At 44.1% G+C, this 15,662-nt stretch overlaps 1 protein-coding gene across 1 annotated transcript; it reads right to left on the reverse strand.

The window, feature by feature from the left end:
* Window positions 1–5,089: 5,089 nt before the first annotated feature.
* On the reverse strand, window positions 5,090–12,872 carry rnd1b (Rho family GTPase 1b; the record flags this gene model as incomplete). The annotated part of the gene is given in 7 exon segments (XM_084553320.1): window positions 5,090–5,335; window positions 5,733–5,867; window positions 5,965–6,074; window positions 11,545–11,632; window positions 12,149–12,276; window positions 12,279–12,419; window positions 12,422–12,872. Coding segments are annotated over 7 exon segments (924 nt in total). The 5' UTR covers window positions 12,498–12,872.
* Window positions 12,873–15,662: the final 2,790 nt, after the last annotated feature.

Consider the following 15,662-nt stretch of genomic DNA (forward strand, 5'->3'; position numbering starts at 1 on the left):
GAGACAGAGAGACAGAGCGCACGCTGCAGGACTCGACACCTTATCGCAGCTCATCGCTAATCAAAGATTAGCACGTGTCTGCACACAGGGCCGTGGATGGATGCACGCAGCTTTATGCTGTAGCATCCGGGTGAATTTTCTTTTTTTTTTTATGTAAACGATCTGACTGCACACAGACAGGAAACAGAAAGTGACAGGTCACTTCTTGAATTTGCTGTTGTGTTGTTGTGTCCTTGCAGAGAGTCAGCTGGCGACCCGGAACATGATGTTAATATTACACAACAGCACTGAGGGCTGTCCACTCAGTGCTGCATGACTCCCTTCAGATCACCCTTAACACCGCCATTCAGTCCAGTCCAGCATGAACACTGACTCATTGTACTGAACTATCAGCCCTAATTCCCACTTATTTATTTAATTAGTTTCATATAGCTTTGAATTTGGATATGATAACTATTTTCCTGTTATTACACCCTCTATGATTAAGGAAGTGATTTAACTGTCATCAGGAAATAAGATACTGATGTCGCCACTGTTGCAAATGTAACTGTGCGACGTGGATTGATATTCAGATTAGCTGAAAATGTGTGTGTGAATCAGAATGAATCCACTGTGTTTTCCGGCCCAGTAAATTGGCTTTGGGTGGATTAGATGCCGTCCCTCTGCAAGCTCTGGCCCATGGCAACACAGTAATCCTTGGTCAAAGTGACCCAGTGTTTGTGTGGGAGACAAAGAACTTTTCTGAGGTGGCTGTGGATGGCAAAGTGTTTACAAAGTGGCAGAGCTGATCCTGAAAAGCTCACTGGACTGTGCCGTGATGCCGCTTCTCCTTAACCGAGCCCGCGAGGTACGAGCTACAGCTGAGTGGGCAATTGAACTCTCTCTGTGCCTGTCCAGATGTTGGCCTAATTTAGTAGGACTAGCAGCGTATGTGGCCCATTTACATGTCCTCACACCCACTACGTGTGTGTGTGTGTCTGCATGTGTACAATGTCAGACTCTACCTCAGGTGCTCCCGCATTCGACCGACTGACAGACACATAATTCTCTTTTTTTTTTTTTTTTTTAGCACCAGAATGTTTTTAGCAAATAGCAGAGAGGATGTTGTTTTTAATGAGTCCACTTCAGAGATTCAGCACAAACACGACTATGTCCTGCATACCGAGGAAAACTTTGCCTCACCACATAATTCGCTTTCCTACCGGTGCACAGCTTATCCCCGATTCATCTGCCAAGAAACCGTATGAATGCTCAGGTCGTTTTAGCGAGACAGCGGTCGCCTTTCTGATCCAGGACTAATTGCTGCAGCATGAAATACATCTCCTCTGGTGAAAACGCTGGTGAAAAAGAAATAGAACGGCGTGCGGTGAAAAATAAAAACATAATTACCACCGGACTCTGCGGGCGCCATCACCTCAACTGAGTGTTTTGACATGCTTCACTCCCTGTTTGGGTCTCAGTGCCCACAACTTCCCTGTTTTCTGGTTCAGTCTCACCAGGATCTTCTTCACGAACAGTCGGTAACATTGGAACATCGCTCTGCATCGACTTTTAGCTAATATGTGCTCAGGTTCAGGTGTAACATTGAATAAGACGTATGACGCTGGTTTAGGTTAACCGTTAACATGCAATACATGCACAATTTCTGTTACAGCAAATTCATTTAACAAAAGGCAGAGGGACATCATGGTCTTGGTTGCCTTGCAGACGTCACCCGCTGCACAGTCAGAGCTGGTTAAAGTCTGTAGCAGTGAAATGAAAATGGCAATGCGAGGGCACATGTGGCCTGCTGGCACCTCTGCCACATACTGTGGCATCAGGCCAGTTTTAGACACTTCTGCAGCTGGCAGCGACCAGATGTGGTGTGTTTGAAGGCAGATAAGAGCAGATGAGGGCTGCACATCTTAGGAAGGAAGGATGAATGCACGTCTAGCTATCTATCTGTGGTTTTATTTTCATATAGTCGTGGATATCAAAGGGTTCCTTTTTGTCCCATCCTCATTATGCTGTAAAATTTTTCTGTTACACCTCTGACACGCTTTCTCTTTTCTCTGTCTGTGATTATAACTCCCCGAGCAGTGACTATGATCTGAGATCAGGGCTGAAGTAATGGAAAGTGACAGTAATCCTCCATCCAACCTGATTTAAATTTGCTCTATCTTTAATGAGACATGCTCTACATGCATGCGGCGACACAGAGCCTGTTGGAGGAATTATTAGCGTTAATAGAGTGGGAAAGATAAGCACCTCACTCGCAGAGATTACTGAAGAGATACAGTCCTCTAGACATGTGTTCACTTCCTTTGTTACACTTGAGGCATGTGGTGAAAGAAATGACAGGAAGAGTAATTTCAGGGTGCCGGACAGGGCAAGCTTTATTTAACACAGCAATAACCAAAAAAATAATAATTCCAAAACAGACTTTAAAGAAATGTTCATGTCAACCAAAAAAAGAAAAAGAAAACAAAAAGGCAAAGATAGCTACCAAATAAATATTCACATCAGCAACAATATTTCCATGTGACATCATCCTAGAAGATGCCTTTACAATGACTATAAAACAAGAGACGGTATGTACAATCATACAACTTTAATAGGACATGCTTAGGAGTTTGACTGCACCATTTTACCACACACTGACTACAACACAAAGGCTGCATATTAACTGACATGATCGTCGTAACCCATCTTCCGAAGGCCCCGGCATCACCTCCGAACACAAAAGAGAGAAAAAAAAAACAAAAAAACATCCAAGAAATGCTATTTTTGTTAACGAGCAATAAATGCATAAATGATGCCGTAATAATGGACGCGGGGAGCTAACCCTATCTGTCCACACAACCAACTAAAGAGCCACTCTCTCTCTTACTCTCTCTCTCTCTTTCTCTCTCTCTGTGCGCTGAATTGTTGCTAGGCAATGCTGAGGAATTTGGTGTGTGACCATGAACTGGAAGCCTTTGTGCAAATCACCACTTTAAGTTCCTCCGACTAACAGGGGCAGTCCACAGCTCCATGAAGACACAACAACCATTTCGGGAAGATATTTCCAAACAACGGGGGTGGGTGGGGGCTCACATCATGCTATTAAATACACAAAAATACACTCACGCAAAAAACAAAGAAGAATGGAAAAATAGCTTTCTTTGGACAGGGCCAGCCTGTGCATTTTGATTACTTCTTCTTCTCCTGTGTCCCAAGCCATTTTCTTTTTTTCTTTTTTTTTGTTCCACACACTAGCCCTTGATTAATTAACTGTTAGACATTTTACTCTAATTTTAAAAGTGCGCCTCGTCATCTCACCGTAAAACTTTTCATTATGATTATGCAAAGTCTAGCATTTCCAGCTCAAACGGCATTGTTTCCTCTTATTCCCACAGTCTGATCTCTTTCATAGCACAGCATTGTCATTAGTTATTCTATACGCCGGTGGCTACTTACACAGAGGGAAGGGGGGCAGACACAGATCAGCAGCCTTATTTTGTACAGCAGAGAAGGTTTCGGTCCACAACACGTCGGCCCATGGAGCACTTATAGCATGACGGTAATCACAAAGCTGCGTCGTTATTGCCACACAGGTTACCTTGCATCACAAGCACTTAAATCGTTATTGCTTTATGGTTAGAAGCACAGAGATCAATGCTGCACACACACATAACCATGAAGCCAAAGATTTAAGCTCAGAGAAGCATCCAGTTTCCGCTCGGTGGTCGCTGTAGCCTACAGTAAGTGCTGCGTATTGGAGGTCAATAGATTAACAAGTGTGTGCTGGAAGAATAGAGTCAGGTCAGTGGTGCTACATTGGATTGATGCAAATGTGAGAAAACCACAGGCATATTGCAGTGTTCAAAAAATCTCAATGACTTCTGGGAACATGATATGAAAGGCAATTTTTTCAAAACTGCATACCGTTTGAGAGAATCGTTGCGAGGCCGTCAACAACGCAATGCTACAATTGTTTTCCGAAGAATATTTGAAAGTACAAATCAGATCGGCCCGACTCAGGTAGGAGACGCCTCATCCTTTTAAACACGACTCCCCTAACAGTTTGACTGGCATCGAGAATCAGCCACAGCGCCGATGAAATGACACACAACAAGCTCGACACTGGCCTGTTTGCGCAAATGTTCCTGGTCATAAGAAAAGGCATCTTTCTGTGTGCCTCTACTATCACTAGAAATAAGACTCCAGCAGTGACAGCAGCAGCAGCAGCAGAGACACTGGAAACCCAGCTAAACTTCCATTTATATTTTGTGCCCTCAGCTCTGCGGTCTTTTCTCTGCAGTCATTTTGTATACACAGAGCCTCTACAGCCTCCTCCACTTTGTCCACTGATGGCCTGCGGAGTAGCGCCGTCCAGAGCCACACAACCGTGCATCAACTATCCATGCAGGTTGATGTAGTCTAGACTGTTGTCTACACAGCAGCCTGCACTCACAGCTCTCATCCCTTCTCTCATCACAGCTGAGATAATAAGAACAGCTCTCCATGTAATAGCACTCAGCGAGGTTTGTCCCACTACTCCCCGTACATCTCTGTACTCTCACTAAATGGGGAAACCAGCGACAGCGCTATTTCACGCCTCACACACCTTACTAAGAGGGATGTACAGGATGTTGCTAAGTCCTGTCGGTTTCATGCTAGATTTATTTTTGTATTTAGAAAAATATCCATTGAATTGTCCGAGAGGCATTTACATCACAAGATTAAACGTCACACGTTGCACATTTCCATTTTGGACAAAATCAACATGTGCCTATAGATAGTAAAATCAGACAGATGTAACACCATTGTAGTTGCATACTGTTTACAGGTGAAAAAAATGATAGCTCGATGATCAAACCTTGACTGGTATTGTTTGTCCGAAAGCAAGATAAACAGTGGAAAAAGATGGATGTGCGCTAAAAGGTTCAGGAGCAAGTGGACAGCGAGGTGTCCACCTCTTCTGAGGGGTGTTTGGTTTCTGGGGGGGTGAGGGAAGGATTCAGCAGGTAATCCTGATAAAACCATCGTGCCCACCCCCCCTTCCCCGAGACCAAAGAGGCAGGGGCTGGGGGTCGCATGTGAGGACTGTAACCCAGGAGGTCTCGACTCACATGACCGAGCAGCTCTTGGCCTTCTCCTTCTTGAAGGTGGAGGACAGCAAATCTGACTTGCTGGGCAGGTGGAGGAGTCTTTTGGAGAGGCGTCGGGTGGGGCTGGGCTTCGGGAGAGGCTGCAGCTTGTTGATGCAAGCCATCGCTGCGGTGCGGAATACACTGTGGATACTTTTCTCAGAGGTGAACGCTGAGCACTCAAGATAAGCCTCTGCACCCAGCTGTTTGGCCATAGCAGAGCCCTGCAATAAAATCAGAGATGGAGGGTCCTGTTCATAATATCCTTCACTAAACTGCACCTTTTTAAAATGTATTTTTTTTTTTTAGTATGCAGCGGGGAGCCTTTGAGGGCTTGCAGGGTCATGAAAAGGTTGTAAAATGAAACAAGGGAGCAGGCCTCGGACTCTTTCAGTTTAATCATTATACTCTCGACTTCATCATAAATATTTCAGGAGGTTAATGAGTCAAATTCTCAAAATTATTCTAGAAACATTTGCGGATTAATGCTAAAAAACAGGTGAGGTATGAGGTTAAAAGCTGATTATAATATTTTGAAACAGCAACACAATTTGTAATGCTTTGGTTTTTGTGTGAATACTTTTAATTCAGCATTGATGGTATTTGTTTCTTTTGTCTCACCTGCTCATAGGCGATGGGAGTCTGCTTCTGATTAGACAGCTCCATCAGTGTGCAGACATCTGTGCGGAGGTCGGTCTTACAGCCAATGAGGAGGATGCGTGTGCTCGGACAGAAGTCCAGGATTTCAGTTTTCCACTGTGGAAACAAATGGGTATACAATGCATTGTCCAAAAACAAGAAGCGCTTTCACAACAAGGGATCACAGAGGAGAGAATTATGACTGTGCCGTTACCTTCTTCAGACTGCTGTCCACGGTGTCTGGGCGGCTGATGTCAAAACACAGCAAAACTGCATCTGAGTCACTGTAGCACAGGGGCCTCACATTATCATAGTACGGAGAGCCTTGCAGAAGAAAAGAGAGCTTTGTTAATGTGGAGAAAAACAGCAAAACAAATAAATCTCTGATTTCAAATAAGTCTTTAAACGTTCACATATTATCTTTTCTAAAGGAATCATCCATGTCTGAGTCTTGCTCAGACATTGTTTTGGAAATTTCTGTATGTTTTTCTCATCTGTAAGTTTTCAAAGTTCCCGTACAGTTTTTTTTTTTTTTTTTTTTGTTGAATATTTAATGGTCACAGTCTTTCATGTTCTCACAACCTCAGGGAGATGCACATACGTTTCTTCCACCACATTACATGGTTCAATTCACATCAAAGGTACATGGCTTGGGATTTGCATTACAACATGTAAGTTTGTCCGCTGAGGCTGTAATTAATTAATTTAAGATTGTTCCGGCTATTGATTGCGGTGACAACAGGTAGTTGGTCATTGCGGGGGAAAAAAAAAAAAAAAAAAAAGTGTGATGAAGCAGCAGTGGGAGAACACAGCCGCAGGGATTATATGAAATCGGCATCACTTCTTCCTTCTGAGCCTCACTTCGCTGTCCCTGAAACTGCTCTTTTCCCTGCTCCTATATCCTTTACTGGCATTTCAGAGGGAGAGAAGATGACAATCGAGCTCTAAATCCTCATTGATCTTCCCTTGCAGTAGATTACGCAAGTGGAACGGTAGGGCTCGGGGCAGGCAGACGCTCCCACTCATGCTCAGAATCCTTAAGTAAGCCACCCACCCCCCAAAAATCCTCTGCTTGGCGAGCAATACCTCCAGTCCCTCTGTTACCACAGCAACAGCATTGGAATCCACCATCTACATCAGGCATTCCTCCCACCTCTCTATAAAGGCTCGCCTTAAATGCCAATCAATCATTTTACGCCACAAACTGCCCACCCACCTACTGTTGGGGACATTCCTCTGCTCTGCAGCAGAGTCGTGCGCCACAAACGTATAGCCACAAAAAGACACACACATATCAACAGCACACCTCATGGCGCACACGCTCACTGTTTAAATCTGGCTGCAGCCAGAGGTGAAGCTGGTGTGTTTATCCGATGAAACAGATGAGGAGCCGCTGAGCAGGATTAACATGTTTACTTTAGGCTCTGCACGAATCCCAAAAGGGATTCAGTGTTCCTCTTATAGCTACGGATAACAATAGCTGACTGTGTAATCACTCATTAGGTATTACACAACCACCCTAATTGATTTATAGCATAGAAAACAGAGCATGAGAAGAAAAAACATATGAAAAATCACACATTACATGAACGTGTGCATATATATATATATCAGTTCCATGAATACTTAATGATTTTCCACATTATCAAAGGGTAAAGCTGAATTTGCCAGCTGCTGGGTGCTGTGAGTGGAATAATGACAAGCTGTGATGATAAACCTCAGGACTCAATGTCCTGAAGAAAGTAAACACTGCTGCAACAATGAACAAAGGGACACCACTTGTGTTATTTTGTTACAACTCTGCGCCTTCGGAAAGAAATACTTTGAGACATTTTGATTAAAGTAAATGATGTGGTACTTGTGTATTTTTGCAAAGGCAGACGCCATGACTTCAAGAATGCAAATTACATCATTGTCTTGACACCATTTGTACCAACAGGGGTACCGCCGAAGAGCCACTTTGCTGACTGTGAAAAGCGACGCACATTAGCAGCAGAACAATTAGCACCGCTGGGAAGATGAGTGGTGTGAGATATCTCTTAAGAGTGTCAGAGGTGGGGTGCTCCTGAAAGCTTCTCAGTGTCCTGCGAGGGGTTATCACACGGCCGGGGAGCGGGGTGTGATTCTGCATTAAATGGTCACTGATCTAAATGCAGCAATCAATAGAAAAGCTGCACTGGGGGTCCCAAAGCCCTTGCAATTAAAGCTGACAAATTAGTTACCATGCCAGGATGGAACAGAGGTAGAGGGGTCATCCAGTGTGTTTTTTTATTGTTACTCAAAGCACATAAATCACTTGTGTCTTCCATTTTGGGCAAAACATGCCTGCATTTCTCATTTTTAGAACCAAAAATAAAAAAATGTTTTCGAGTGTAAGACACCAGTGCCTCGATTTTACAGTAGCAGCCTTGGCAGCTCTTTCCTGACGCTCCAGGACCCAGTTTCTAATCTTGGAAGAAATAGCTGTTTCTATTGTGGCAAAATAAAAAGGCACAAGGGAGAAGAGGAGGGGAAAACAGGAGTGTAGCCTTCAGAGGCACATCACAAAGAGCCCTCCTATGCCATTAATCCTTCACCCCCTGCAGTCTAATATCACAGAGCGCCGGTCCCTGTCTCTTTCGCTCCCATTCCCTCTTTGCTCAGTTGCAACAAAACTGGAGAATGCCTAAGCAGGGCCCAAATGATTCCTTTCCTTCTCAACAGCATGTCTCTACAACAGATGGAGACTTTCTGAGGCATGACACAAGGAGAGTGCAGGCAGACTAACTGGGGAATGGCAGGAAAAGAACCAGGAGCAGAACCAAATTCTTGCGGCTGAGCTCGACTTCATCCGTCTCGATGGTGCGGTGCCCAGAGGCGGAAATTGGGCCAGAGTGGAAGTAGGCTTCGCGGTCTGAGACGGCGGGCCTCGTGCTGGAGCGTACAGGTGGGGGAGGGGACAAGCTGCTATTCTGTTCGTGCATGAGCGAGTGCGTGAGCGTACCCCCGTGCAAAAGTGCGTTAAATCAAGTGAGTGGCATAGCTCGTTTTCACCATTAGCACTCCTCCTCTCGCAGTGAGAATGCAGGGGTCAGACAGATTAATGATCCAGTGATGGGATGACTCACAGGTTTGGGGATGAGAGCGGCCCTGCCCCTCCACCCACACTCAGCCGACTGGGAGCTGTGCTTCTGCTGCAGCTGATAACTACGGACTTCACAGCCCGGCCAAAAAAACACACCACATTGCATCAGACACTCGTTCCCTAGTTTCACAAGAGCCGGTCAGGATCACAGCCGAAGCCCCCTGCAGGGAGAGAGAGAGAGGACGCTCCTTTGTTCCTGAGCATCACCGCGTCTGAACTGTTAACAAGCTTTACTTTGACACAATGGCTGATGACACTACAATTGTCTAAAAAAAATAAAAAATTAACTACGGCTTTTTTTGCCCTTAATAAAATAAGTAATCTTTACAATGTCAGAGGTAGAAGCAAAAGCTGCAAAAGTGTTAAAAAAAGTTAATTTAATACTTGTTGGGTGAAATTATTTTGCAAAGACAACTTTATTTAAATAGTCCATACTTTTAATTTCTTATTATATTTTAATATTGGATGGTTTCAGGTTTATTTAGGTTTATTTAATATCTGGTGAACTGGTGTAGCTCTTAAACAAACTGTTCCTCAGAAACCCTAAAACAACTACAAGCTGAGCAGCCATTAAAGAATGACTGATGTTTGACCATCAACATGATTACCGTCTATTAACAAAGCCTTCTCTTTTACAATTATACAGATTGTTTCATCAGCTTAAACGGATATTGGGTTTGTTCCAAATCAATCTCATTTATATATTATGAAATAAAAGATAATATATGCGGTATCCCCTAAAACTTTATCAGCAAGATCACTGAACCTGAAATAAATTACTCACTAACACCATAACGAGATTCATTATTCACTATTCATGAGTTACAGCCACTGGACGGTGTTCCCCTCTTTTTCTCTCCCACCCCCCGCATGTCCGATCAGATCAGGCTGATTAAAACCGGTGGATTGATTTTAGCCTGTAAATCCATGGCGGAGCTGGAAGAAGGAGCTGCCTGCCATGTGGAGCCACTGATGAGGTCAGGCCAATCAATGAAGAGGAGCCGGGATAATGAGGAGACCCTCTCAGTGCGGAGGGGCCCTCGGCAGCACAACCCCACGCAATTAGAGCAAATTACAGTAAGGAGGAGAAACCGTGTGAGGGGGGAACAACAAATAGCTCCTGGGCCTGTCATCCATCAGCCTGACAAGAGATACGCGTGATAAAAGGGTCATCTATAAAAAATGAAGAGGAAGTGTGGGGGCGGAGGGGGTTCCCAGAAGTTCTCCTCGCCATCAAGCAAGGGAGTTAATAGCCTTTAGATCAATACTGGAAATAAAAATATGATCATAAATAAAATTCAATTGAGTGTTTGGTGGCCACATTTGTCTGTTCATTTATAATTGTCTGCCATGCATGTGCAACGTATGAGTTAAAAGGATGAAGAAAGAAAGAAAGAGCAAACATCTCAGACTCATTGGGTCAGTCAGAAGTGGTGGCCCACTGGTCCTATTCAGAGTCTTAATCCCCTGCATCATGCAGTTTGAATGGGTGACCCGTGGCAGCATATGGAGGAGAATGCAGGTCACCAGAGTTTCTGAGCTCCCTCCTATCTGTCTGCTCCAGAAAACCTTGGTGCTCAACAGGATGTCTCTGTGTGTGCCCATCATCCCTCGGCACCAGGCCCACTCCTGCTGGCCAGACCAAAGGTCCACAGTCTGGGATTAAAAAGCAGGATTTGGTCTGGGGAGGGAATTACACTCACTTTTTTTTCCCTCTCTCTCTGATTCGTGATAACGGCAGGACACAAATATGAGAACACGACCAATGCTGCATCGTCTCATGCAAGCGGGCCTCTTACGTAAAGGATTTTTAGCAAGCGGACACACATGTGCACTAAAGCACACGCACCTTGCCCTGCCACGGCGACCTAGTGAGGCTGCATCCACACATCATCCGCGCGTGTGGATGGAGAGGAATGTGAGACCATTGTGCAGCGAGCATGAAGGGAATCAAACAGGTGCCGCAGACCCGTGTTCCCAGTATTCAGGTCAACACTCTAAACAGCAGATCTCCCCGGAGACCTGCCATGACACAATGACCCTCTTTTTTCACGCCGAGTGTAAATGAACATATGATGCACAAAGTCAGCATTGACCTCAAGTGAAGCGGAATAATCACTGTCTTTCTGCCTAGTTTCCAGCGAAACACGCTTGGCACACTAATCTACTTGTAGATCTGCCAGTCCTTCATCAAGCCACATGCAAAAAAAAAAAAAAAAAAACATCAGGGGAAATGTAATCAGCGACGAATTAAGAGACGTGAAAAATCACTTGAGATCCTGCAGATCAACAAGTGCACCTCCTGTGAGTCTCGGGTGGATGAAAAGAAGCAAAGGCCTTCACATAAGCCTTTATTTATTTATATTTCATGTTATTTCCTACATTCAAAATGGACACTTCCATGACAATTACCTTGTATCCTAACAAATATATATATAATATCTATATCTATACATATATATATATATATATATATATATATATATATATAGAGAGAGAGAGAGAGAGAGAGAGAGAGAGAGAGAGAGGAAGAAACTCCAATGTTATCTCCTTTCAGATGAGACTCTCATTACATTCCCTGCTCATTGTCTATTTTTCCTGCATCCTCCAGAGCTGCAGGCAGCACTGCAGGTCACACACCAGACAGACGGGGAGAAGGTGATCAGTTACCTGAAGTGTCCCACAGACTGAGCTCCACTCGCTGCTCCTCCAGCTCCAGACAGGCTGTGTAGTTTTCAAATACCGTGGGCACGTAGGTCTGGGGAGCAATTAGCAACACGATGCCATTAGTGGGGAGGTGTCAGGCAGTCAGTCAGTCAGTCAGTCAGTCAGCTACAGGTAATGAAAGTTATCTAGCAGATTAGTGCAACACAGAAACTCTCACTGAGGAGTCAATCGAGTAATAAACCAAATCCTTAATTTGAAAGAATTTTGGATTTTAATCAATCACTTTAATCACTGCAGCTATACAGGGAAAATTTCACCACAGGCCAATTTACATGAAACGATCACAAAATGCGCATTTTCATTCACCATGTGATAAAAAAGCTTATGCATTTAATATTATTCTTGTCAGTGAATGGAGAAATAAAGGATTAAGGAAATTTAGGAAAATGCGCATGCAAACTGTCGCTGTCTGCAACAGACGCACCGTTTTCCCCCTGCCATTTTCTCTCATTTAACGAACTCTCAAGGGTCTGATCGTCAACAAAACACAAAAACAGCCCCACGTGCATATATTTTAGATTGTTTTTTCACCAACATCAGAACATACCTCTGGATAACAATCCTTCGCCAGGACTTGCAACATCGCCGTTTTTCCGCATTGAACGTCTCCCACAAGAACCAGTTTACATCTCACCACCAGCGGTTGTGTGTTTCTCCTTTCCTTCATGATTCTAAGGATGGTCCAGTGTGTTTATTTTGCAGCAAATACACGAAGAGCAAGCGGCAGAAAATAGTGCCAGAATTGGTCCCGGTGTTGCGCGTCCCCGTGTCAGTGTGTGTCTCTGTGTGTTCTCGGAGGATGCCCGCAGTTGATCTGATTGAATTTGCCACTGCGGCTCTTTATACAGGCAGGCAGCAGCCAATAGGAGCGCACCATTCCACAGGCTTTCTAACATCCCTTCACTGCACCCACAGATGTTCTCACGGCACAAGTGACTGAGAAGCGTTGTGGATTTATTTAAAGATTTTGTCCAGAATATTGCGCAAGGCTACATTTATTTAAGTTTCAGTGCAAAATGAGTGATTATATTGTAAATTCAGATCATCCAGTCGTAGTGGCAAGATGTATATACTGTCAACTAAGTGCTTTAACATTCAATTTTAGAGTCATTGGAATAGATTAACCAGCAGTCAGCCCCTGCAGACTTCTGTTTTGTCACCTGTGGGTCCAGTTACTTGGCCTGACGCAAACCGATTGATTAAATTGACTCGGCTCGCAGGATCAATGGCATGCCACTGACTGAAGACAATGGAGCTGATAGACTAATCCACGGAGGACTGATTAGTTTACTTTAATTTGCACTTCAGTCAGGTCAGATGTATCCGAACAACTCGACTTCTCCTCTCTGGAATTCATCCTCCTCCCTTCCACGACTAGTCTGAAATTCACTGAACCATTGTTAGATGTTTAGCAGCACTAAACAGGATTGTATTATTGGTCTTGGAATTAGATAAATCTTTAATCTGTGTCTCCATTTAAAAGTGATGTATGATTTACTGTACAACTTTATTCCAGACGCCACGGGTTACTCTCACAAAAACCACAGCGAGATAAGATTTAAAGAATTTGTGAGTGAATGTTTGCTGATCAAAGGTCTGACCTGTGTCGGTGTGGTGTTCAGTGTTATACCACCACGATGACATGTTGTGGGACGGCGCGAGGCCCCCTGATAGGTGGCCGGCAATCAGCCGACCGCAGGGTCAAGTCAGAGGTCTTCCCTCCCGGTCAACCCCCTGGAGACACTCAGGCACTGACTTTCACACCCTGAAGGTTATTACTGTATGGAAACAGCGTCTCTTTGTGAGAGAAAGAGGAATTAAAAGATAAAAAGTCAATTACACTCCTGTGTCTGGCAGCCTCCCCGGGCTAATTTACTTACTGTTGCCAATCACAGCCCTTGCGGTTTCTGCCCCTGCAGGTCAAAGCAATTTGCTGTTGTTAACAAACAGCTCATATCACTCACTCCCTCATGCTGGGACGTGTCTCTCTGTGACACCCCAATACGTCTTGTTGTGATCTTACACCCACAATGAGTAAAATGACTACACATTGGCACAAATCAAACCATTGGCTTCCAGTCTTATTTGGCTTCTGTGGTATTTCTAATGAATTGTTAACAGCTCCTCCAAACAGTGAATGTTCCTTTAAAACTTCTATGATGGTTTCATTTCAATAAATGTTCTAATGATACAAAATCGCACCAAAATGAAGGAAAAACTATTTTTCTCAAATGAATCATCTCACAACCCCTCAGACTCCTTTACTGTCCCGGGAATTAAAACAACAGTAAGATGCTGCTAACACACTGTTGGTTCAGTATTAATGATCTTGTGATGCCATATACACTCACTTGGTCAGTTCATTAGGTACAATGATATATTATCAAAATTGCTGCACAAAAACTTAGCTTCTTGAATTTATGATATCAGCATTGGTTTCAACTAAGTGAGAGAGAATGGTACGTTTTTAATATTTTAAATCATGTAGTGGGGCACGGTGGTGAAGTGGTTAGCACCGATGCCTCACCGTAAGAAGGTCCTGGGATAGAATAAATGGGCCGACTGGGGCCTTTCTGTGTGGAGTTTGCATGTACTCCGGCTTCCTTTCAAGACATGCTAGTTAGGTTAATTGGTGATTCTAAATTGGCTGTGGGTGTGCATGTGAGTGTGAATGGCCATGGTCTGTCTCTCTGTGTTAGCCGTGCGATAGACTGGCGACCTGTCCAGGGTGTACACCCCCGCGACCCCTCACAGGAACAAGCGGTTACAGAAGAAGATGAAAATCATGTAGTTTTATTGTCCTTGTTCATGCTGTTTTAAGTTGTGCAATATCATTTTAGGAAGTTTATTATATAATTGTTGCATTATCAGCTACCGCTTATTTATGACTCCCTGTCTGAGATTAATTTTGCTTCCTAACTGTCGCTGCTTGTGGCCTGATGTCGGTGCTGGTTAAAGAAGACGGCATAACTAGAAACTTTAACCCACATGCCGTCCATGGATCTGAGAATCTGGAGAACACAAACCAGAACCGTTATAACGGTTAATGTTATACGTGTGCCTTTAAGCCGTAATATCCCACTCTTATGTTTCATATGGTTGCATTTGTCTAGTGAGAACTGGGACAGAAATATCATGCAGTAATTAGAGAAAACGTCTTGTGCCACTGATGATGAACATATCATAAGTGATCACTTGAAAGAATAAATATGACTTCTATACAGGGAGACAGAAACCGTCGATAAGCAAAGTTGTTAAGATTATGAACTCTCTCTAACCCTTCTAAACTGGCTTCCCGTATACACCACAGAGCTCCACTGTTGGGATAGAAAAGCAGGTGGCTGTGAATAATCAGCAGGCATAAAGTGACACCTTCCAATATGGCTGGCACTACGGCACGAGAGGGAGGAGGCTGGGGATGAATGTGGGGAGGCTGACTACTGGCAGGAGAAAGCATCGACACTTTAAGGCATCACACCTCGACATATTTGGTGACAGTGTTGGTGATTAAAGTCAACACAATGAGAGAGTGACAGCAGTCTACACATGGGCCCAGGAAAACAGACAAAGGCTGAGTCAAGATGCTCATGGACTGAAAAGGCCTCTTTATGTGTCTGCCACCAAGCGTCCAGCAGATGGAGTTGTAACTCAGGATTTTTATAAACTTCACATGTGATATTCTAGACTTATTAAGGAGCAATTTACACTCTTTCAGGAGACTATCTGGGAGCAGATGGAAGTGACATTCAGACACTAAGTGAGGAGATGTGGTATTACCAGAACTGTGCAGATGGTGAGTCATCGTGTTCGGATAGAGGTGGTAATAATGGAGCTGTTCGCAGGAAATAGAGCAAAAGCTGAATCTGAATGAGGTGCACATGGATCAATCTCGGAGTGATTTGAGCAGATTGATGTTCTTGCTGAAGAGCACGTGCGGGTTGATTGAAGAGACCTGGAACATGTCGCAGGTCTCCAGCGCCGACACATGTCATGTTATGACATCTATCAGCTCTCCGTGTCAGAACACAGGTGAAGGGGTTTGTCACCCAAGGTAATTGTGG

Source organism: Chelon labrosus (assembly GCF_963514085.1).
Source record: "Chelon labrosus genome assembly, chromosome: 10".
In the NCBI taxonomy this organism is placed as follows: Eukaryota; Metazoa; Chordata; class Actinopteri; order Mugiliformes; family Mugilidae; genus Chelon; species Chelon labrosus.